This window comes from Artibeus jamaicensis, unplaced genomic scaffold, assembly GCF_021234435.1.
Source record: "Artibeus jamaicensis isolate MK-2021 breed Jamaican fruit bat unplaced genomic scaffold, CSHL_Jam_final contig_585, whole genome shotgun sequence".
Lineage (NCBI taxonomy): Eukaryota > Metazoa > Chordata > Mammalia > Chiroptera > Phyllostomidae > Artibeus > Artibeus jamaicensis.
Window position 1 is genome coordinate 8,178,362 of NW_026521894.1, and position 23,917 is coordinate 8,202,278.

General features: G+C 45.3%; 1 protein-coding gene across 1 annotated transcript in view; it reads right to left on the bottom strand.

Moving 5' to 3' along the window:
- The window catches only part of ACAT1 (acetyl-CoA acetyltransferase 1), a 52,282-nt gene that overhangs the window by 22,588 nt on the left and 5,777 nt on the right, over positions 1–23,917 (bottom strand). Inside the window, exons 2-5 of the mRNA XM_053670391.1 lie at positions 3,171–3,218; positions 1,885–2,002; positions 1,538–1,633; positions 1,193–1,293 (exon numbers count right to left, since the gene is read on the bottom strand). Coding sequence (XP_053526366.1) covers positions 1,193–1,293; positions 1,538–1,633; positions 1,885–2,002; positions 3,171–3,218 — 363 coding nt within the window. The remainder of the gene's footprint in view (positions 1–1,192; positions 1,294–1,537; positions 1,634–1,884; positions 2,003–3,170; positions 3,219–23,917) is intronic.

A 23,917-nucleotide genomic window follows, 5' to 3' on the forward strand; every position in this document is an offset into this window, starting at 1 on the left:
TCTTTAGTCCCTTCCCCTGCTCTTACGTGTCAGGATACACAAGTGGTGAATAAGTCAGAGGCTCAGAGGAGGGTGAGAAGAAAGACTTATGTTTCATTTTATACTTTCCTATACCATCAGATTTTAGCATGTGCATATATAACAAAGTCTCATACATTCACTTAGATTGTCACCATTTTTCTCTCTTTGGCTTGTCTTACAATTGGAAACAAAGCAACAGAGGAATACCATCAATGGTACACATAATTGTGGTTCTTGTATATGTAGGAAACAATCTGCAAACACCTCAACTGCTTTTTGTCCTGCCGCGTTATGTCCTCCTCAGCTAGAAAGCACTAGATAAGGGAGAGAGACGTCTGTTTTCTAATTCCAGCCCTCTAACTTTGTGTTTGTGGTCATCTCAACCTCACATCCCTCAACAGAAAAAAGAAGGGCTTAGATCTAATGGTCTTAGTTCTATGAATCTAGGCCTGGTCTTCTAACACCACAGCATATATTGCAATCTCTTGCATGACCTGAGGTCCAGTGAGATCTACATCGGCAATGCCAGTAGAAAGTCCGTCCAGTTTAACGACTGAACCCAGGCAGCACCTGGAGCCACAAAGTAGTCACCGATTCTGGGCTCCATTGACTTTGATTCCCAGGGTCAGCACCGTGTTCTCATATATAATGAAAACTCTTACTCTGGTAAATACAAAATTTATGATGTTTGAAATTACGAAAAATCTCAGAGAAAGACTGTAAGAATCACCTGAAGACTAAAATGTCTTGGCTGAAAACTACTTTAAAAAATGTTTAATAAGTTATTGATTTTAGAGAGAGAAGAAGAGAGAGGAACATCATTATGAGAAACATCATTTGGTTGCCTCCCATTCGTGACCCAACCAGGGACTGAACCTGTAACCCAGGCATGCGCCCTGACCAGAAGTGAACCCCCAACCTTTGGTGTATGGGACAATGCTCCAACCAACTAAGCTGACCAGGGCTGAGAACTACTTCTTAACACAAAACACTTACTATCATTTTGACCTCTACTTCAAAGGAAATTAGCACATCCAGACATTCCTGAGTGTCTGAAACACAGCAACTGTACTTATGAGCACTTCTAGAGCGTGAACGCACTTAGATTTTTGGTATCTTTTAGCAGTGCATATTATTTTAATTATGAAATAGAGAAGAAGGTGTTTCTTACCTGATGTCCACACATAAGACTCTGAGAGGCCATCATGATGGCTTTCATTCCTGAGGCACAAACTTTGTTTACAGTGGTACATGGAGTAGAAATAGGTAAGCCTAAAACCAACACATATGTCACACTTCCGAAAAGTAGGAAAGATACCCTTCAACACAACTACAGATTTAAAACTAATAAAATAAAGTACACTAAACTATAATCTGTAATGACATTACTTCTACCAATACAAGGCTATACATATTCAATTATACTGTGCATTTAATATTTTATTTAAGCTGAAGTGAACTCCATTTTTCCATGTAAAATACTTTAAGGATAAAAGTAAGAATGTATTCCTGGTACCTGCACCCAGCACCGCTTGCCTCGCAGGGGCTTGTCCTTCGCCTCCTTGCAGAACATTACCCATGTATACCTCTTTCACTTCTTCTTTTGGTATCCCTTTTTAAAAAAATCAAAAAGGCATTTCCAATTTAATAATTAGTGATGACCTAGTAAGGCACATGACATTATACAGCAGGAATTGTTCCTTTTTCTTATCAGTTTTTGAGTTTCATTCCCAACTCTATCATACAAGGACTTCTGTAAAAGGGAATTCATTTCTAAGTGTTATGTATATAGCAAGTGCAAAATAAATATCTGTTCCATTGGATCACTGCCCACTTAACACAAAAAGCAAAGTGACTACTGACCCGCCTTTTCAATGGCTCCCTGGATGGCAACGGAACCAAGCTTAGTGGCTGGCAGGGAGGACAGGCTGCCTAGAAAGGACCCAATCGGTGTTCTTGTGGCACTTGCTATGACCACTTCCTGGCAAGAGAGAAGATGATAAAAATTATTATATTTAAGTATTTTACCCAAGTCACCTTTTATTAAATAATCATTCATAGACATTATTATCTAAGAAAAACTTTTTATGAATGATTACTCATCACAGATTAAAACAATATCAATATTATTTTATTATTGATAAAATATTGATTTTATTATTAAATAAAATATTTAATTTTAATAAAATTAGTTTATTAGCAATAAAACTAATACATTTAATGCTGGTAAAGACTTAAGATCTAATAGAAAATCTAAGACAAACTCACTCCAAAACAGGCGTTGATCCTTCTCAATTCTCCACAGGACGTTTGAAATGAGAAGCTTAAATTTTGATTCTACTCTTCAGTCAAAATTTAAGAGAAGATAACTTTATCCTTGTTAACTGCTTAACAAACCACCCTAACCAAAGGGTGTCCTTACTGGAGGGACTAGTGATCAACACCTGGAGGGCCATTCCACAGCTGGGACAGGGCCAGAGCCATAATCTCTTAAATGATTCACAAGATAATATTAAGATGAATTCAAGAAAAAATAGACAAAAGCTTTCAAATCTTATAAAACTATTGCAACAATTGTCTCCTTACACTTGCCTTGCACATTCTCATTTTAAGTTCATAAATAAATAATTGGTGCTTAGATTTTTGGTAGAAGGCTATTACGAAGTCATTTTGGGGACCCTCCTGAAACAAAGAGAAGACTCCCTCACAAAGCTAGGTCATGATGAGCTGGTGTTCTTTCCTTCCGGTACCCGGCCTGGTTTGGTCCCTTTCTTCTGGCATCTTTAAGGGGCCCCTGGAATGTGTCACACACAATATAATGAGGGTCCCTGAGAGTAAGGGGAAAACAATGCCCAGTTTTTGAGAGAAGGTGTTTTTACAGTAGACAAAGTAAAGAAGCACAAATTATGCAGGCCACTAAATTAAAATTTTTATGGTAACTTGGGTGTTAGTATGTCGATAATTAGCCATTTCTAACCAATGCATCATCCTGAGCTGACCCTTTCATATACACAAATCACAAAAACATGCATTTGCATGAACTATATTTCCTTTACATTCTTTAATTAAAGCTTTATTTAATATTTAAGTTAATATCTAATTTAAATTTAATAAGTAATATTAAATTTAATCATTAAATTTACACTTACATTTAAAGCAGGTTTTGATACATAACTTCTCTCCACATATCTTATTTCCTGTAATATAAATATTTATAATGTCATGATGTAAAAAATATCAATGTATGTCATTTTATACTTCTCAGTGATGAGGTTATGGTGATTTCTCTGCTTCTTTACACTTTTATTTCCAAGTTTTCTAGTTAGCATATATCAGTGTTACATTGGAAAAAAATTGCTTTGTAATATACTCTTCTGATTAACTGTTCATTGGGAATGTAGGTGTATCTTAAAATTGTTAATCTTTAAGTTCTAAATTAAACAATTTAAAATTGTTTTTACAAGAAAATATCCACCCTGGCTGGTGTGGCTCAGTGGATTCAGTGCCAGCCTGTGAACCAAGGGGTCGCTGGTTCGGTTCCCAGTCAGGGCACATTCCTGGGTTGCAGGCCAGGACCTCCGTAGGGGGTGTGGGAGAGGCAACCAGACACTGATGTTTCTCTCCCTCTCTTTCTCCCTCCCTTCCCCTCTAAAAGTAAATAAATTAAATCTTTTTTTACAAAAAGAAAATATCCTCAAGACTTCAAAAGACACTTAAGTAAAACTTGCCACTTCTCCCCTTCCACTTCTAACAATTATCTCTGTTTATATTAACAGATAAATTCTTTTTTAAGAAAGAAAAGAGTAAATATCTTGCCCCTACATCTCAGTTCCTCCCACACTTCTTAGGAACAAATGCCAACAAGGACAAATGCTAAAAACGCAGTTTACAATTCAGAGACCTAATGAATCTGAAGTTGGACAATTTATAGGACAAAGAACAAAGAAAATTTTTTGTCCTCTGATGTCAGAAAGCATAACTATTCAGCCCTGGCTGGTGTGGCTCAGTGGATTTAGCACCAGCCTGTGAACCAAAAGGCCACCTGTTTGATTCCCAGTTGAGACACATGCCTGGGTTACGGGGCCAGGTCCCTGGTTGGGGGGCGTGCGAGAGACAACCAATCGATGTTTCTCTCCCTTTCCTTCTCCCTGCTTTCCCCACTCCCTAAAAATAAATAAAATCTTTTGAAACAACAACAAAAAAAAATAACTATTCAAAAGTGACAGCCCATATTTAGAACTTAATCTTGTTGATAATTATGTACAAACATATCTCACAGAGTAATAAAACAAGTACACGAACATCTGAAAACTTTAAACTGACAAAAGAACTTAGCTTTTCACAGATTAAACAAGCTTTGTCCCGACTCAGTACAAATAATAAACTGAAAAGCATACACAAAAGGCAGATATATTTGACAAATATTGGTTATAAGCAGAGATAACCAGAAGGTATCCCCACAAAATTGGTTTTTATAAAGCGTTCACATGCGAATCAATCATGAAATAGCAGCTTAAAGACAGAATGTTTTGCTTGGTAATGGAAGAACAGAATTTACTTAAGGTAATCTTTTTTCCAATGTTAATATTACTTTAAAAAGTCACTTTTATGTAGAAAGTTCACATAACTTTGCTCTAAGAAATAATTTAGTCCTGATTTGATTGAAAAGTATCACAATATTCATTGGAGCTCCTATTCTGAAGAGGCCTTTACAGCCTTTGTAAGGGAGCGGTGACTGTCACACATAATACTATTTGATCCTTCACTTGATCGATAAATATGTTGAGATCACTTACCTTACAGAAGGCATTATGGGGAATTTGAGGTCTGTATGATATGGCCCCTATTCTCAAGCAGCATTATAATCTTATCAGGGAGAAATGTTAAAGTTATCTGTTCGTATTCCTGTGGCAGAATTTGGTTAAGAACTGTGAGAGAGACAAATAAGTATGCCATCCCCAGGGTTCAGAGGAGAAAGACCACTTGGCTTCTGCAATTGATGTCAAATATGGGATTCCACTTAAATGCTTCAGGCGGGAGTTTTATAAACATTGTTTCAACCCAACTTTCTAACACATCAAAAATAAACACAATAGAGATCATCAACTTACTACTTGCTAGTACCAGATTAACCTGTCTGTGCAGACCTTGAAGTAAAATGTACCTGCCCTCCCTGTCTCTGTCTGTACACGTCCACCCAAGCGACAGTGTGCATACTGGCCCAGGCCTGTACTGGGTAGGCAAGGCCCCAGGGCACCTGCTTCACAGATGTACTCCTCAGCATCAGCTGTGCAAAGACAAGTTCACCTTCACATGCCATATAATTTGGGGTGCTGCTTATGCAACCTACTTTTCATGAAGGATTCTAACATATTATCTGTATCCAATTTTGAATTAAAAGGTCCTACTTGTAATAAACGTGCCACTCATTGCTATCCAACTTGAAGAGGTCTATAACGGACAGCCCTAGGCACACACAACATGACTCCCACCCTCCTCCCATTGGCCAGAGCTGACAGGACCAAGAATAGAATGGACTTCGAGCCTCACTGGCTCCCTGAAAACTGGGTCAAGTAGATGATAACAAGCACTTGAACTGAAAGATCACTAGGGATGGGGACTAGTCAGTACCATGGCAAGCAAACGCCTTGTCAAAGCAGAGGCTACAGCAAAAGTCATGAGTAAGCAGAGAAGCAAAGTAATGGAATATACACAACTCAGAGAAGAGGAGGAAAATGACCACGACACATGACAAGAGACAAAAGAAGAGTCTCAGACCTGGCTGGTGTGGCTCAGTGCACTGAGCACTGACCTGCGAATCAAAGGGTCACTGGTTCAATTCCCAGTCAGGGCACATGCCTGGGCTGCAGGCCAGGTCCCCAGTAGGGGGAGCATGAGAGGCAACCACACAAGGATATTCCTCTCCCTCTCTTTCTCTCTCCTTTCCCTGCTCTCTAATAAATAAATAAATAAATAAATAAATAAATAAATAAATAAATAAATAAAATCTATTTTTTAAAAAGTCTCTGCTTAATGATCTTCTATAAAGGTTTTCTGCAAAGCCAGCTGTACTTTATTCTCTCTCCTTGAATGTCCAAGAGCTTGCCTATTGTATATCTTCAAAAATGTCATTTTATACTTAGCTAGTTTGAATGAGATGTTATTCCTAGCAATCAAAAGGCCTTTTAAGCAACATCTACTCTTCTCTAAAGTTTCCAGTTCTGTTTCACTACAAGTTCCCTGGTCTCTTCACTCTGCTCTGGATGCCACCTCCAGCTGCCTGAAGATTCCACATCTTTAGTGACCCTTCCCTCTCCCCTACATCACTCATCCCCTTTGCTCCGGATCGTTCCACAAGCATACAACCAGGTGGGTTCCTTCCACCTGAAAGAACAGATGTCCTTGAACCCACATTTCCACTGAACTTTCACCTCATTTCTTAGCTCCCTCGCACAGTTTAAGTTCTCCCATGTCTGTTTCCTTGTCCTCGTCTCCTGTTTACTGTTCAACCCCCTCCAATGTGGCTTTTAATCTATACTACTGTTGACTCTGAGCAAGGTGTAGCAACACCCAATAAGTACCATAATCACCTCCTGGCAACACTGGGTCTCACTTTTCTTCTTTGAGAATTATGCACAGTAGTTAAGAGCCAGGGTTTACCTTGGTTTTTCCAAATACCCTCATGGGCTGTTGTGAGAATGAAATGAGGTGATACGTGTAAACTACTACACAAACCTTCCCCTTTCTTGGCTTCTATTTTAATACAACCTTGAGGTTCCCCTCATACCTCCCTAGTTATTTTTCTGCCTCCTTTGCTGTCTCATCCTCCCCCTCCCAACCTCTAAGTGCTGGAATGTCCCAGGACTTTGTCCTAGGCCCCTTTTAACTTTGCAACTTCACTGTCTCCTTAACCATATCTAGTCCCATGGCTTTAAAGAGCATTTACGTGCTTTCAATTCACCTCCAGGCTCATTCAAGTTCTATCCAGAAAAATTCCAGCAATTTTTAATATAACGTGAACCATTTGCAAGACATGGATGAAACCTGGCAACCAAGGAGAGAGGGCTGGAATGAGCATGCATGAACAATGATGACCTCAGTGTACTAGTCAGTGGGGGCAGTAGATGCCATTGAGTGAGCATGTGTACTGTGTGGCCATGGCATTCAAAATGACTGAGCAAGTAGAGCACCAAATTTAAATCAAATTTTGCATCAAGCATGAACATTCCTCTGCAGAAACTATTTGGATGATTCCGGAGGCCACAGCTATGAGCAATTGGTAACTGGCAGCTTCATCAAGGCAATGTGCCCACTCATGCAGCATGTCTCATGCAGTTTTTTGACAAAACATCAAATTAGCCAGGCAATTCAGCCCCTCCTACAGCCCAGATTTGGCACCCTAGGACTTCTGGCTTTTCTCAAAGCTAAAATCACCTTTGAAAGGGAAGAGATTTCAGTCTGTTGACGAGATTCAGGAAAATACGACAGGGCAGCTGTTAGTGACTGGGAGAACTGTGTGAGGTCCCAACGTACCTACTTTGAAGGAGGCTAAGGTATCATTGTCTTATGCACAATGTTTCTTGTATTTTGTATCTTCTTTAGTAAACGTGTCTATTTTTCATATTACATGGATGGACACCTTCTGAACAAACCTTGTATATCCAAATGCTCACTTAATAGCTTCAATTTATGTTTTTCTTTTCTTTTTTTAAATAAAGCTTCAATTTAACGACCACATCATGGCTCTCAATTTCCAACCCTAGAAAACTAGTCTCATCCCAGTATTTCCTACCTCGGAACATTGCATCACAATTTACCTGGGTGCTCAAGCCAAAATCTTAGGGCTCACCCTTCATCTTGCCTTAAAACAAACCCAGATACTCCAACATAAATACTATCAACATTGTGTCCAGAATGTACCTGAATCCTTCCCCTTGGCTTCACCCCCACGGCTGCCATCTAGTTCCAGCCACCACCTCCAGCTACTACAATGGAATTCTTCTTCATTTCCTACTTCCTGACTTTCCTTCCAGTCCAATCCAGTTTTTAAAATGTAAAATTTACATTACTCTTGCTTACTACAAGAGTAATGTAAACTGGATCACATTACTCATTACTCCCCTGATTAAAATCCTCTGATGCTTTCCATTGCCTTTGGAATACTATCCAAACTTCTCCCCCTGACCTACAAGGCCTTGCACGATCTGACTCCTGATGGCACTCTTGCTGCACCAGCCGCACCAGCCCCCTCCTTCTCCTGAACCCATTTCCACCGAAGATCTTGCAGTGTGCCTCTGCCAGTAAGAATCGTTCCTCAACTCCTCATGGCTCGTTCATTTTCATTCCTTAGTTCTCAGCTCAAAAGACACATGCCCAAGAGGAGTCCTCCCTAGCCAGTCTATTTAAAGTTGGCCTCCCTCATTTCAACATGTTTACTTTCCTCAAAGCACCTCTCACACTGTGTAAATATGGGGTTCACACTGCTTCCCGAGGGCAGGGCTGTCTCATTTATCGCTGTAGCCCTGTCACGTGGCACTGAGCCTACTATGCATTCAGTACCTCGGGAATGGACAACAACATCATAGCACAGTCATCTTTCAAGGAGAGCTCGGCTGTACTGGCACCCACAGCACCCTGTCTGTGCACACCCTCATTTTTCCTAGGATACATAATTGTGTAACCCTCAGTGACCTCCACAGAACTGTGAGTTCCAAGAAGAGAATGGTGGCAGGAGATGCTATACAAATATTCGAACAAAGTCTGAATAGCAACTCAAAACCATTTCAGGGAAGGTAAATACTTTATGAAGCCACAGAATGGGATAATGAGCTAGCATGAGGGCCTATTTCACATGGGATGGTCAAACAAGGGCTGTCTGGACATGTCACTGGAGCTGAGAAATCAATATTAAAAAGTCAGCTTTGGTAAGATCTAGGGAAAGAGCACCAGAGGCACAGGGAAGAACTAGGACAAAGGCCCTGAATCAGGAGCAAGTCGGCACACAACGAGTGCAGAGAGTGGAGCACTGCGGCAGGAGCCACGCACTCAGGAAAGCACGGCCAGGGCCGAGTTCGGGCTGGAGCAATGAGCAGTGACCCAGCGGGCACGAGACAGAGTCCGGATTCTGGTCTGTACAGTAAGAAGCCACTGGCGGCTCTGCTGTCATAAAAGGATCACTTTGGTCGCAGCGGAGAACGGACTGTAGAGGAGCAGGAGTAGAAAAAGGAGGTGCCCAGGCGAGAGCTCATGTACTAGTGCCAGAGAGGTCACAGGAGGCTGGATACAAATAGATTTGGAATATGTTTCAGAGCAGCGATTTTCAACCTTTTTCATCTCATGGCACAAATACACTAGTTATTGAATTCTGCAGGACACCAAATAATATGTTTTTTTTGCCAATCTGACAAAAAATAGGTACACTTAAAAATTTTTTTTTAATTTAATTATTGTTCGAGTACAGTTTTCTGTCTTTTACTCCCATCCCAGCCAATAGGTACAATTTTTATTCATTCACACCGGACAGCTATTGTGTTGGCTGTTGTCATGTTTTTATTTGACAATCTACGGGGAGAGGTCAGTGCCTCTGACTCAACAGTTACGCATGTTTTACAAATTCTTGTGGCACATCGGTTGAAAATCGCTGTTTTAGAGATAGAACCAGCCAGTGGTACTATTATTCTTGTTTTACAGGTAAAAAAACTGAAAGTCCAGACAGATCAAGTCCCATTCTACAAAATGGCACTTAATACTGCAAATCCTGTCAAAGCAAACCGATGCCCATGGTTAGTAAATGACCACTGAATCTGAGCAACCAAAACAGGCAGACCTGGTTTTGTTAGGCAGCAGCTAGAAATGGGCCGTGGGGGGAAGGAGGCCCACCACACGTGTGGACCCAAGGCGAACAGCTGAAACAAACTTCCACTGCAGTTTTACCCACCCTACCCCGTGTGGGCCGTCAAGGAGAATCAGAGGAAAGGGCATGCGCAGAAGAGACTAAAGTCATATCACCAAAGTGTCTCTGTCAATCAATATAGACCCCCTCCCCTGTGCTAATGCAATCGTGCACATACTTACAGCAGCAGATTTGGGAGACTCATGCCCTTCTGACCACTCTCAGGAGGACTTTTCTCTCCCTTTAGGATGTACTAATAAAATTCTTACTCATTCATTTTCATCTCTCTCTAATTCTTGAGTGCATCACTGAGAAGAACGGAGCTCCAGTAACATCTTTTGGTGGCGTGACTCGGAGCGCTGGATAGTGTAAATCTCTTCCATCACAATTTTCCTTTCACCACGTAACCATGGGTCCTTGATCTTTTCGTACTCTTTTACGTTGCCTGGGCTCTCTTCCTGGTCGACGGCAGGCCTACCATTTTTGCTTCTGCTGAGAATATCTTGCTCTCTCCCTCTTGAGAAATTGCTGCACCCGGTGGGTACAGGTCAAACATTTAAAAGCCACTAGGGGTGACTTCTAGTCACAATGGCATTGTAGGCACACATGGCTTGCCTCCACACAACCACATCAATATTACAACTAAAGTATAGAATAACCATCACTCAGAAGTGTCAGAAATTGAGTTGAATGGAAGTCTGACAACTACAGAATTAAAGAAATCACATCCATCCAGACTGGTCCTGGCTTCTGTCTACAAGGCCTTGAACGACCATCATGTTTATCTGGAGGGCACCCTGCTACAGCCCAACAGGGTGACTCCTGAACATACCTGCACCAAGAGGTATACGCCAGAGCAAGTGGCTATGGACACTGTCACAACTCTCCACTGTACTGTTCCTGCAGCTGTTCTTCGCATCTGCTTTTTGCCTGGGGGCGTGAGTGAAGAGAATACCATCCTCAACCTCAATGCTATCAACCTCTGCCCTCTGCCAACAGACTGGAAACTAAGTTTCTCTTACAGATGGGCCCTGCAGGCCAGTGCGCTGACTGCCTAGAGCGGCAAGGCTGCAAACAAGAAGGCAACACAGGAGGCCTTCGGGAAGCAGGCCACAGCTAACTCCCAGGCAGCCAAGGCAAGTAGGCGCCATGGGCTCTTCCTGCGCTGCACCCACCAGTCACTCGTCGCAGCCAACCACACCTACTAGTTCTGGTGGGCAGGGTGGCTGGTTCCGGCTCATCTAGGTGTCTTGGGAGGTGGGCTGAACAGGAACAATAACCTTTCAGCTGACCCTGGATATCAGACAAAATTAGATTGAACTACTGGATACACAATGCATGTTAAATTCTTAGATGCAGGGAAAAAAAATCACTTGATGAAAAAAAATCTGAATATCAAAGATTTGATGAAATTTCACACAACGGTTTTCCTGCCACAATTCCAACTGCCCATGCCCCAAAGTATGCACCTAAAACCAAAATCGGCTCTCCATCCAAATAATGACTACGGAATAAAACATCTTAGAAGGTGATGGCAGAGAAGTGCGTCTTATTAAACAGTCCTAGAAGTTTAATATGAAGGAGACAGCTGCAACCCAGAAAGAAATAAAATATACTATAAACTTTAAAAAAATAAAAGCCACTAGGGTGCTCACCACTAGAAGACAGGGTAAGCTGATCACGGACCGGGGAAGACACACCAGGACCCCGCCACCGGCAAGCAAACGTGCACGCAACGAAGAACAGTGGAAAAGCAATCACGCTCCCACCCCTGCTGCGCTTCCTCTACTTAGGTTTCATTCTCGAGAGGAAGAGGCAAGATTTTACCTTCAGCAGAAAATTCTGTCCTTTCTAAGCTCCTTTCTTTGGACCGTGACTTCTAGTTCCATCAGCCATACTCATAAGTCCTCGTCTTTCCTTTTAGGTCTAGCTTTTCCTGTTGCCTTTTGGCCACCCTATTCCTCTACCCTCTCTGCTTATCCTGCAGGCAGGGAGGCTGATGGGCCTGCTCTCTTGCCAAATGATGGCCATGCTCCTCCAGGTCATGCATTCACAGGACACTACACCATGAATGGCAACCCTATCCCTCCCCTCTCCTGCCTCTGTGAACACTGCTTACACCACCACTGGCCAGAGGCTATCAAGAGACAACTCCTGATACTCTGTGACCAGCTGTGGACCCATCTAATGTTAGTCCATTACATTGAATCCCATGTTCTTAGACTCTACCCATCTGCTCTGAGCCCTGCATTTCAAAACGGGTTCAGCCCCATCAGGCCCATATCACGTGGGAACAAGGGACCTTTTGCACGTACCTCCTCAGGGGCCGCCTGTACACTTTCTGAATCAGGCCCACTTCCTAAAGTATCTTGAAAGGGCAGACAAGTTGGCACAAACGTGTCGTTTGTGTTCCTTCAAGAGGCAGAGGGGACAAATTCGGGTCTGCAGCCTGCCCCTCTGATTGTTCACCGAGACAGGGACCCCTCCTCCTGAGATATCTCCTGCTGGAGGCCCAAGGACCCACGACACTGGGCCAGTCCCGACTATTGGTCCTGAAGAGTATTCCCCCATTCTGAGAATCACTGGTACTATTAGTCCATACAATTTAGACCTACAATCTTATCAGGACACCTGATTAATGACTCACTCATACCATTACTGGCGTACCAGCGTTACAACTTTTAGAGGAATCCAGCTCATAAAATGCCTCCTGTGAACAGGCCAAATACAACGGGAGCACAGTATTCACCTCCACTGCTCTGGTAGGAGGCTCTGCATGACTTCACTCTTCCTGTTTCCCCTTTAGCCCTCTGTAACTTCCTCCTCGATCCCTGGTTAAGCCTCTGGCTCCCAGCACATGGGAACCGTCAAGGCTCTTCCTATGAGAGTGGTAAGCAACGCCTTGGCAAGGAAGGACCAGACTTCCCTCTGCCTCCACTCTATCCACAATGGAGACAACTGTTTTAGATCCCAAGGTCTCTGGATGCTGAGGTCCAGATCCATGAGTTTTGGGACGCTGAAACCCTCAAGTTAGACCCCAGGACACTGGGCTCTCTAACCTCACCTCACCTCACGGTATCTCTCCCTTCCAGATGGGAAACCAAGAGTCCATTCCATCTGGCATCCCTCTAGAATGTATCCTTTCCAATTGGCCTCAGTTTGATCCCCAAATCCTGAAAAATTCAACTTATATTTTCCTGCAACACTTCTTGGCCTTGATATTGGCTAGGGGATGGGGAGGTTTGGCCATTCAGTGGGACCTTAAATTAGAATACAATTTTATATAGCTTGACCTTTTCTGCAAACAGCCTGGTAAAGGGTCCAAAATTTCATGAACAGGCGTTCTGTTATCTAAGGGGTTGTGGAGACTTATGTCGCAGGTGGAAGCTTACTCCCACTACTACTTCACCCAGTGACTTTTCCTCTAATTCCCAGACCCCTTCAGAGCCTACTCCAGCTGTAGAAACTCAGGAAAAAAACCCTCCCACCATCTTTTTTTTTTTTTTTAAGATTTTATTTATTTATCTTTAGAGAGGAAGGGAAGGAGAGAAGGAGAGAAACATCAATCTATGGTTGCCTTTCATGCGTCCCCTGCTGGGAACTGGCCTGCAGGGAACCAGCCTGCAAACCAGCCTGCAACCGAGGCATGTGCCCTGACTGGGAATCAAACCGCGATCCTGTGGTTCGCAGGCCCGCGCTCAATCCACTGAGCTACACCAGCCAGGGCTTTCCCACCATCTTCTTTACTGCCCCCATACCTAGGGCCCCCAGCCCAACCAACAGCCCCTGCTTTCTCTCCCCCTAAGACTTCCCCATCCGCAAGGCTCATACCTCTAGTACAAACTGAGGGAGAATTCAGTTCCTAGTTAAACCCCATTCTCTTGTCAAGCTTAGGCAAATTAAAACCAACTTAGGAAACTATTCTGAGAACTCAGATAAATAGATGCTTTTCAACACCTCACCTTGGCTTATGAGTTAACTTGGAAGGATGTTATAGTTTTCTTGGGTGGACCCTATCAGATACCGAGCAGTAGATAGTAATAAAGGAGGCCAGAAAATTTGCTAACAACTTACCTTTCTCAGATAACAAATACCTCATAGGAGAAACTGCGGTCCCACCAATGGATCCTGAATGGGACTATAACAGCTCTTCCCAGAAGTGGGAAAGGAATCATTTCCTACTCTGCATGAACCTATTCCAAGATCTCTGCCATTAGTCAGGGTCTGGGTGAAAAACCCCACCATATTTCTGGAAAAACTAAGGTCACCAAGCACACCAATCTAGATTTAGAGACATACGAGGGCCAGGTGACACTAAGAGACAAACTTTTAACTCAATCAGCCTCTGATATTAGGAGAAAGTTACCAAAGTTCATTCAGGAAACCAGTTTCCTTGGACATAATGTTAACAAGTATGGCCAATGCAGTCCTTTACAACCGGAACCAGGAGAGGGAGGCCAGGCCTCAGAAGAAGGAAAAAAGGAAGGAGACTAGGCATGCCCGAATTCTAGCTGTTCTTGAGGGACAATCATAGCCACACTCCTTCCTTCAAGCCCCTCCGGCCCCTCCAAGTCCACCACCCAGGACAGCAAGTGTCACATGTGCCAGAAGGTGGGGCACTGGCTAAGGAATGTCCAAATCATAAGAAGCTACCTCAGGCACCACGCTGTAAGTGCAAGAAGGCGAGCCACTAGGAGGCTCTCTGTCCCTGAAGTCAGTGGACTCCTGGGCCTGAGTCTGCAGCTGCCTTGCAGATGGTGGTACAAGACTGAAGTGGCCCACTCCAGCTGGCCCCGCCCAAGAGGTCACCATTACTGGACTGGAGCCTAGAATAACACATGGTAGGTAGAACAATAACTTTCAAACTGGGTACTGGGGCCACCTACTCTGTCCTTACTTTCTTTTCCAGACCCCTATCCTCACAGTCCTGCTCTGTTTTAGGAGTAGCCAGAAAGCCTGCAACCAAAAACTTCACCTTGCCTTGGGTTGTCTCTGGAAAGGGTATTACATCACTCATTCTTCTCTCATTATCCCAGAGTGTCTTACCCCTCTACTCAGAAGAGACCTCCTTCCATTATTAGGAACTAGAATAATTATAGGGCACACCCCTACATCAAGACCCCCCACTTCAAATGTTAGTTGTGTGAGCCAAGAATCACTCGATACCCTTCCTTAAAGGACAAAGTCTGTGCCACTTGCTACCCACTTGCTACCTTGGCACCATTTGCCCAGCAGGCCTATGACCGTGTTACACATGACTGCCATTTCACTCCTCTAAGCCTATGACCCCAGGACTGGAAATTACTGGGAAGCAAGAACAGAATATGACTAACCACTTCCCACAGCGGCAGGCAGAAGATACCATTGGAACAAACTGCACCTTAATGCAAAACCAACCAAAACCTATGTTGTAACATCCCGAACAGCCCAGGGGCCACACAACAACAACACACCCACCCTTTCATAACCCACTTACAACCCAATTAGACTCAAAGCCCCTACATTGTGCTGCTGGTATATCTCTCCTCACCGTGCCACTTTCCCCTCTTGGAAAGTGAACAAAACTTTGCTCGCTACCTTTTCTTCTCTCTGAATTCTTTAACAGCCATGTCACCAACCACCCTAACACTGACTCCTTCATGGGAATGCCAAATCAACCTGGCAGTACAGGATAACGGGTCCCCAGCCAAACCCTTTACAAACTTTTGAGCAGTGACCCAACTGTTCAGGTATTTCAAATAACTATCTTTGTTTGCAAATGAAGTCTTTACAGGGCCAGAGCTGTGGCTCCAGACCATCAAAGTCCACCAAATCTTCTCTATCTTTCCAAAACTTTCTCTATTCATCTTAAAAGACTTATAGATAATTGGCTTTATAAAACCAAAGTCATTCTAGGAGAGGCTTTGCTTTTCTTTCCCTACATTTGGCAAATGCAAATATCCAGTCTTCTCCAAGAACTCTAACTGTGAGATGGAAATAAGATGGACAGGAAGCCAAATGCCTACTTATTACAACTCTGGAAACAGTTGTGAGCTGGCCAATGTTTCCTGCAGCCCAAGAAGAAGGTGGCAGTGAGGAGGAAGCCTGGGGACGTGACCGAGAGGCCCACCCAGTCTGGCTGGAAGACCACCTGGCTGCGCCAACCTCCCAGGAAGAGGGAGGAGATATCCTCTGGACATCGGAATGGGGGGAAGGCCAAGGAACGCATCTACAGGGGCTGGACGGGGGGTCAGACAGGGACCAGGGGCCGCATGTAGGACTGGCTATCCATTGGTCCCCTAAAAACGTTTAGCGAGTCCTGGCTCTAGTTGACACAGAGGCAGAATGTACTCTCCTGTATGGTAACCCCGAGAAGTTCCTGGGGCACAATGTAAAGCTGAAGGCCATGCGGCTCTCCCTAGGGATTGGGCAACTGGCCCCCTGTGAATATACTGTTTATGTGTCCCCCATTCCTGAGTATACCCTGCGTACTGATGTGCTCCAAGGACCGTGGCTACGCACTACTGCGGGGCAGTTCCTCCTGACAGTGCGAGTGGTAAAAGCCATTATATGGGGACATGCTGGGCATCCCCCCGTTCAGCTGCCATCCCTCTGATGGGTGACGGTAGTGAAGTACTACCAGCTGTCCAGAGGACATGAAGAGATCACAATTACTACAGAGGAGTTGGAAAAGGTGGGGGTAATTAGGGCCACTCACAGTTTCTTTAACTCCCCTGTGTGGCCAGTGAGAAAGCGAGATGGCACATGGAGAAAAATGGTACATCACCAGGAGCTCAATAATGTCATTCCCCCAGTACATGCAGCGGTCCCGTCTGTAGTGGACTTGATGGACCAGTTAACCAATGAGCTGGGAACTTACCACTTTGTGGCTGACCTAGCAAATGCATTTTCCTCCACTGATACTGCTCTGGAGAGTCATGATCAGTTTGCCCTCACACAGGAAAGCCAACAATGCACCTTTACAGTGCTCCCTCCAGGGTACTTGCACAGCCCAACTAACTAACTGCAATGGGTTTACAGCAGAAGACCTGGCTAAGAGGCCACGGCCTCCGGAGGCACGCTGCTCCGTTATACTGATGACGCCTTCCTGACCAGTGATTCTCCTGCAGAGTTAGAGAAGGCAGTGCCACAAGTGCCGTCATACCTGAAGTCATGTGGCTGGGCCGTCAGCGAGGCAAAACTGCAAGGGCCTGGAATATCTGTCAAATTCTTGGGGGTTGTCCTGTCGGGTAACACAAAAGTCATCCTTGATGCGGTGATAGATAAAATTCAGGCGTATCCTACCCCTCCCACTGAGAAACAGCTCCAGACATTTGTGGGCCTGCTAAGTACTGAAGAGTGTCCGTGCCCCACCTTGATCAACTCGTTCACCCCTTGTACACTTCGGTAAAAAAGGGAGTAAAATGAGACTGGACCCCAACCTTAGAACAAGTGTTCCAAGCAGTGTAGCACATCATTAAGCACACGCAGGCCTTGCATGCTCTGGATCCTGCTAGACCCTGTCTGTGCGCTAGATGTGCATGTAACACAGGAAGGCTCTGGGTGGAGTCTTTGGCAGCCATCGGAACAGCTACATCAACCTCTGGGTCTCTGATCCTAACTACACAAAGGAGCGGAGGTATGGTACCCCGTGACTGAAAAGCAACTGGCAGCGGTGTGTGCTGCCCTTCTGGCCACAGAGGCTATACCAGGGACTCCCCATGACAGTAAGAACCACGTATCCCATTGCAGGGTTGGCCCAAGACCAGATGGCCGAGCCTCACAGTGGGACAGCTCAGAGGTCACATTGGCTAAGCAGAGGACTTATCTGCAACAAAACAGTACTCTGTCGACTAGCTCCCTACAGGCCAAGTTGCAGGAAGTGTTGGGCCCTGTTACCTACGTAGATGAAAAACCCACTGCTCCTGCCCCCACAGAATGAATGGAAGCTAGCCCCTGCCAGCAAGGGCAGGCACTTATTCCCTCAGACGCACAGTACACCGATGGGTCCAGCACAGGCCAGCCTGCCACGTGGACTGCTGTGGTATTTCAACAGAAACAGAGACAAACTGGTTTGACACTAGAGCAGGTCAGAGTAGCCAGTGGGCAGAACTGCGAGCTGTGTGGCTTGTGGCATCCAGTGAAGCCCCTCCCCTATTTGTACAGATAGTTGGGCAGTGTACCAGGGACTAATGTTATGGATTTCTACGTGGCATAGAAATGAATGGATGGTTATGCATAGACCATTATGGGGGCAGGCCCTGTGGCAAGACCTCTGGGAATCAGGCCCCCAGAAGCAAATCACTGTTTATCATGTGACCGGGCACGCACCCCTTGTCTCCCCGGGGAATGAGGAGGCTGACACACCTGCCAAAATGTGGTGGCTAGAAATGGTTCCTGCCAGACTGTCAGGAACAGATGTCACCCAGTGGTGACACCATCACCTCTTACATGCTGGGCAGAAGACATTGTGGCCTACTATAAAAGCCTGGTGGTTACCTGTCACCTTAGCAGAGGTAAAGGAAGCTTGTGAGACACGCGTTGTCTGCTCATGAGAGCATCCCCAGAGGCCTGTGGGAGCTACTGGGCAAGTGGTGCGGGGACAGGTACCACTGATCCAGTGTCAGGCTGACAGGATTAGGCCCCTTCCTAGTTCAGAGGGGTATAGGTATGCAATCACACGTGCGGGCAAGGCTACTGGAATTGCGACAGCATACCCTGCACGCCACCCGGATTAGAAAGCCATGACTGCTGCCCTAGAGTGCTCATGCGCTGCCTGTGGGTGACCCCTGACCACTGAAAGTGATCAGGACACAGATTCTACAGGAACCTTGGTACAGCAGTGGGCCCAAGACATGCAGGTTAACTGGAAGCTCCACGCGGCCTATCACCCCCAAGCTGCCTGAATGATTGAACGGTACAGCGGTCTCTTAAAGTAGGGCCTGCAAGCCATGGCACCTACCCCCACGCTGAGGGACTAGATGAAACACCTGTGGACTGTCCTCCAGACTCTAAATAACAGGAATCAGAGGGGGTACCCAGCGCTAGTGAAAGCATCATTCCGCAGACTGCTGCTCGAATTCAGCTGCAGGTACAGACCAAGGAAGCCTTCCTGAAACCAAGCATGGGAAAACAGTGGAATATTCTCTTGCCCACCCTTGAGGGCCTGGAGCAAGAGCAAATGGCCACTTGGATGTGGCCTTGGGAAATAAAAGTCCCCCACATGCGCTGGGTGGTTCTTGTTGCCCCTTGAGGACAAGGGGTGGAGAAGAACTTGCAAACAGTGCCCTTGGTGATTGGGACCTGGCCCTGAATCTTGCAGGTAATATACCCACAGCCAGCAGATCATGAAATGCTTCTCCGTGGCACCTCTGTGATATCTTATCGACCATTATGAGTCCTCCACTGTCACTGCAAATAGATGCTGAAGCCCCAGTTGAGGCACGAAAAGGTATGGTATTCATGCCCAGGAAGACCATTCTGCCAGCCACTGTCTTATTGACTGACCAGAAACTTGTTTCTATTGTGCCTGAGGGTCATGATTTGTCAATGTGAGTTCCAATAACTGCTTTGTCTTTTTGCCCCTCGGGTGCAAAGTGTCAGGTTGACAGGTTGAACCCCTAGTGGACTGGGTACATGCTTCAGTGGCTAACCAATCAGCTGCTGGGTCTGCACTGAACTTCCCCTAAGCACATCGGCTGGCCACCCATGGCACACCTCTCCAGCTTCTGTCTCAAATTGGTCTTGGTTACACCACCAGGGAAACAGTGCACATCCCTTGTAGAATGAGACCTGGACTGAAATCTACGCTGGGGCGAAGCCGTGGTATGACCAGCCCAGTCAGTCGGCTACTCCATATGGGATGGCTCAGGGTAGCTCACAGCTGAGGCTGTGGGGCTGGCGGAACCAGCTCCCCTTTGTACTGAGAACCTCGGAGGACAAGCCCAAGTGGGCTGGACTCTGACAGGTCTGTGTCAGACTCAGACTCTGAAGCATGACTGGGAGGCACGGGATGATGCGTGGGCTGCAGTTCCCACTGGGGCCCTCTGGGTGTGTGGCTCAGTGGGTGGCCTTACCTACCTGAAAACTGGACTGGCCATTATATCTGGGGATGGCCCTATTTGCCTGCTCAAGTTCAGAAAACTCTTGTAGTCCAGCCAACCAACTGGGAAGTGTTTAAGGCACAACAGAGGGGATAGCATACTCCCTGGTAGTATTATCCATTAGCTGTTTCTTCTCCTTGAGCTGCTTCTATAGTCACCAAGACTGAGATAACTGCTTTGGCTTTGCACACTGTCCGAGTGTTGAATGCAGCACATGATTCTTTGAGCCTCTTAAATGAGGAAGTATATTGAGAAAAGTTGCCCTACAAAATCGTATGGTCTTAGATATGCGCACTGCATCACAAGGCGGGGGATGTGCCCTAGCTGGGGCCGAACGCTGTGTGTACATTCCAGGTGTCCATCACAATGTTCGCCAAGCTCCACGGGCATTAGCTTCTGAGACCCATACTATCGAACACCTGACGGGTGATCCCCTGCAGGAAGGGTGGACATCCCTAACCACTGAATGGCAGTGGGTCAGTGTGTCTTCGGTGGCAGTGCTTGTGTTTTGATTGTGTGCTACTGCAGTTTGTACGGCTGTTGCAGCATCTGAGTGCAGGGCTCTGCCCTCCTCACCAACGGACCCTTGCAAAAGACACCCTCACATAGACTGTACGGTGAGGAACCCTGAAGGGGTGGACTGTAGGGAAAATGGAGTCAGTCAGGCTCCCTCACCTGGATGTCCGGGCAACTATGATTAAGGAGTATTCATATAATACTGAGTATGGGCCTGCATGCACAGAACCTGCATGCTGTATTATATAATATCCTGGTACCCTGCTGGCTTTGTGTGCATGCAGTATATAAGGGAGGCGGGACTTCCCACAGCGTGGCACACAGCTTGCAACAGGCATGTAATGCCTCATCCCTGAGAAGGGGCATCCCCACGGCTCCACAAATTTTCTTCCACCTGCTCAAATCCTGTGTGAACCTGTCCAAACTTGAAAGGCTGCAAGACAGGGTGTCAGGGTTATTCTTTGGGTGTTCTAGAAGGAAAAAGTTCTGAGGCAGAAGCCTGCCATTCTTCCATTGTGTAGCTTTTATATCTCATGTTGTTTTAGTTTGTAAATTAATCCTATAGAAATAAGATCATTAAAAACAGGGAAAATGATAGGAGAGCTCAGGTGAAAGAGTTTAGTGTTAATTGATAGGTTTAAGTGATTACAGCTGTAACTAAAGAGTTAAAGAGCCCTGGCTGGTGTGGATTAGTGGAATGAGCACCAGCCTGCAAACTAAAGAGTCACTGGTTCAATTCCCAGTCAGGGCACATGCCTGGGTTGCAGGCCAGGTCCCTAGTAGGGGGCACACAAGAAACATATTGATGTTTCTCTCCCTCTCTTTCTCCTTCCCCTCTCTAAAAAAACAATAAATAAAATAAAATCTTTAAGAAAAAGGTTAGCCTTAATTGATGGGCTTAAGTGACTAATGCATACAGAAAGCTGTTATTCCCAAACTGTAGTTTTGGAATAAAAACTCCTTTCCTTTATCACCAAACCTTTGCCTCCAGAATTTTGCCTAGAGGGACCCCACTTGCTGTTCAGCAACAAGAAAATGTGTTCACAAAAGTCAATCTAGGGAATGCTGGTTGCTTACTTTTTGGTCATCACTGGAAATTGAGATTTCTAAGAGTTAAAAGTTCAAATTAAGTTGGAAAGAAATTGTATAATTTTAGTAATAGAAGGCATAAGGCATGAAGATGCAATTTTAAAGGACAAAACTTTAAAGGACAGAACTGAAAGCGAGTTATTCTAAAGATGGTTATTTCTGAATGGATAAAAAAGTTTGTGAAAGTTGCAAAAAAGATTTGTGAAAGTTGTAGAAGTCTGCCGAAGTTTTAAATTCATAAAGAAAAATTACTCGGGAAACTCTCTCACCTGGAAGGAGTCTCTACCAATCACCTTACCCCAGACTGCAGTAGCCCCCAAGGCTTGGCTAATGTTTAGTCCTTCTGAGGCCTTCTATGGCCGACCCTTCCTATATTCATAACTCCTACTACACAGAGATTTCCTCCCTAGAAGCCTAGTTTCAAACCATCCTGAGAAAATTAGGCCTATGGCAAAAACCCAGCCAGGACTCCACTACCCTACTGTACCCTCTGGGAGCCCAGGTCTTAAGAAAGGTTTGGAACGATGGTTCCCCCAACTCTCAACAATAACCCTCATGGAAAGGGCCTCTCCCTCTTCTTAAATCCTCTCCAACAGACATCAAGATCCTGAGTATCTCCAATGGGATCCACCATTCCCGAGCTAAGCTGTGGAAGGAGCCAGCTGAGCCAGCGGAATGACATAATGATTCCACATATTTCTGTGAGCCACTAGAACACAGGTAGCAAACACAAGGCCCACGGGTCGAATCCAGCCCAGCACCTTGTTTTTACCTGGAGGCAGTACCGAGCTCCTTGCCCCTAGTTAAGGAGTAGTTACATTTATTCAGTCCTAAAATTACATCTGGCCCTTTGAAGGCAACGGCAAGGCTGATGCAGCCCCCAGTGAAAATGAGTTTGACATCCCTGCACTAGAAGATCTCAAACTTGTCTTTTGAAAGTAGCCTACTCTTTTTCTCTCTTTTCCTATCTACTCCGGCCCAGTCCCAACATGAGACAGCTTATGATCTGGAAAACCACACAGTCCAACTCCTAAGGCTAAATACTTCTTGCTGTCTGTGCCTTTCCACCTGTACCTGGGGATATGTCCACTCCTACTTCCATACCAATGGGAAATGTTCCCACCGCTCTAGATCAGAGAACTCTATACTCCCATCCGTGCGATGGTTTCACAACGCAAAACCTCATTAAACAATGTCCCAAGACCTTCTCCACCAGCAGTGAGTGCTTCCCTCAATGGGCCCTATTTTCTCACACACTCAACCTGGTCGGCCCCAAGTCCACTATCCCTGTTACACAATTAGTAATACCTCAGGGGGTACAGCAGTAGGAAGGCTTTCTGACAGTCAGTGTCAACAGAGTTCCCTAAACCCAGAGTCTCCTTGCACTAGCACTGTCCACAGAATTGCTCTAACCACAATACCACACATTTCTGGAGGGAGATCAGACAAACTTTTTACACAACTGATTTCCAAAGACAGTTGTTCTTACTCTGCCCTTAAACAGAAGCTCACCAAAAATGCCTTAATGTCAAGGCAGACCCTACTTTCAAGTCAACCAGTTTCTTCCACAGAAAACAGATTCTTACACTACTCTCTTTTGCAATTCCCAAGAAGCTACACTTTGGGTCAAAAATGGCTTCTATCTTTACTAAATTCATCAACAAAACCCAATTCCACAACCCTACTGCTGATCTTCTAGTACAGCCTCTCTACTAGCCTAAGGGGTCCTGTAGTAAAGGACCAAATATCAAAAATAACAATAATAATAATGGCAATAATGTCTTTGTTGAAACCGCCTATTAAGCTCCTTGATATCACCCTAGCAGCAGACTATCCCAGTCAGAAAGAGCATATTGGATTCGCTGGTCTAAGGCATATTGGACCCTCCCTTCCCAGTAAAAGGGAATTTGCTCCCTTGGGTACGTCCTTCCTGATGTCTCCATAGCCTGGGAAAATGCCAGTCTCTCATTCCCATTAAGGGCACAGCGACACTTAATCAAGAGGGCTGGTCTCTCACTCCCCCAGTATCACTCACAGGCATTCTCCTGTCTATGGGAATAGCAGTGCGGGAGCCTCTTTTGGCATCCACCATCGCCTGCCCCAGGACACTGCCCAAGCACTAACCGGAACAGGGGAGACTTTAGCATTCCTCCAGGAGCAGACGGACTCCCTAGCAGGGTCACCCTCTGGGATAGAAGCGCATTAGATCTCCTCACTGCCTCAGAAGGAGGCCCGTGGCTGTATCTCAAGGAGCAGTTTTGCTTCTACGTCAACAAATCAGGACAAGTACAACAGGACATTCAAGGTATCCTTGAGT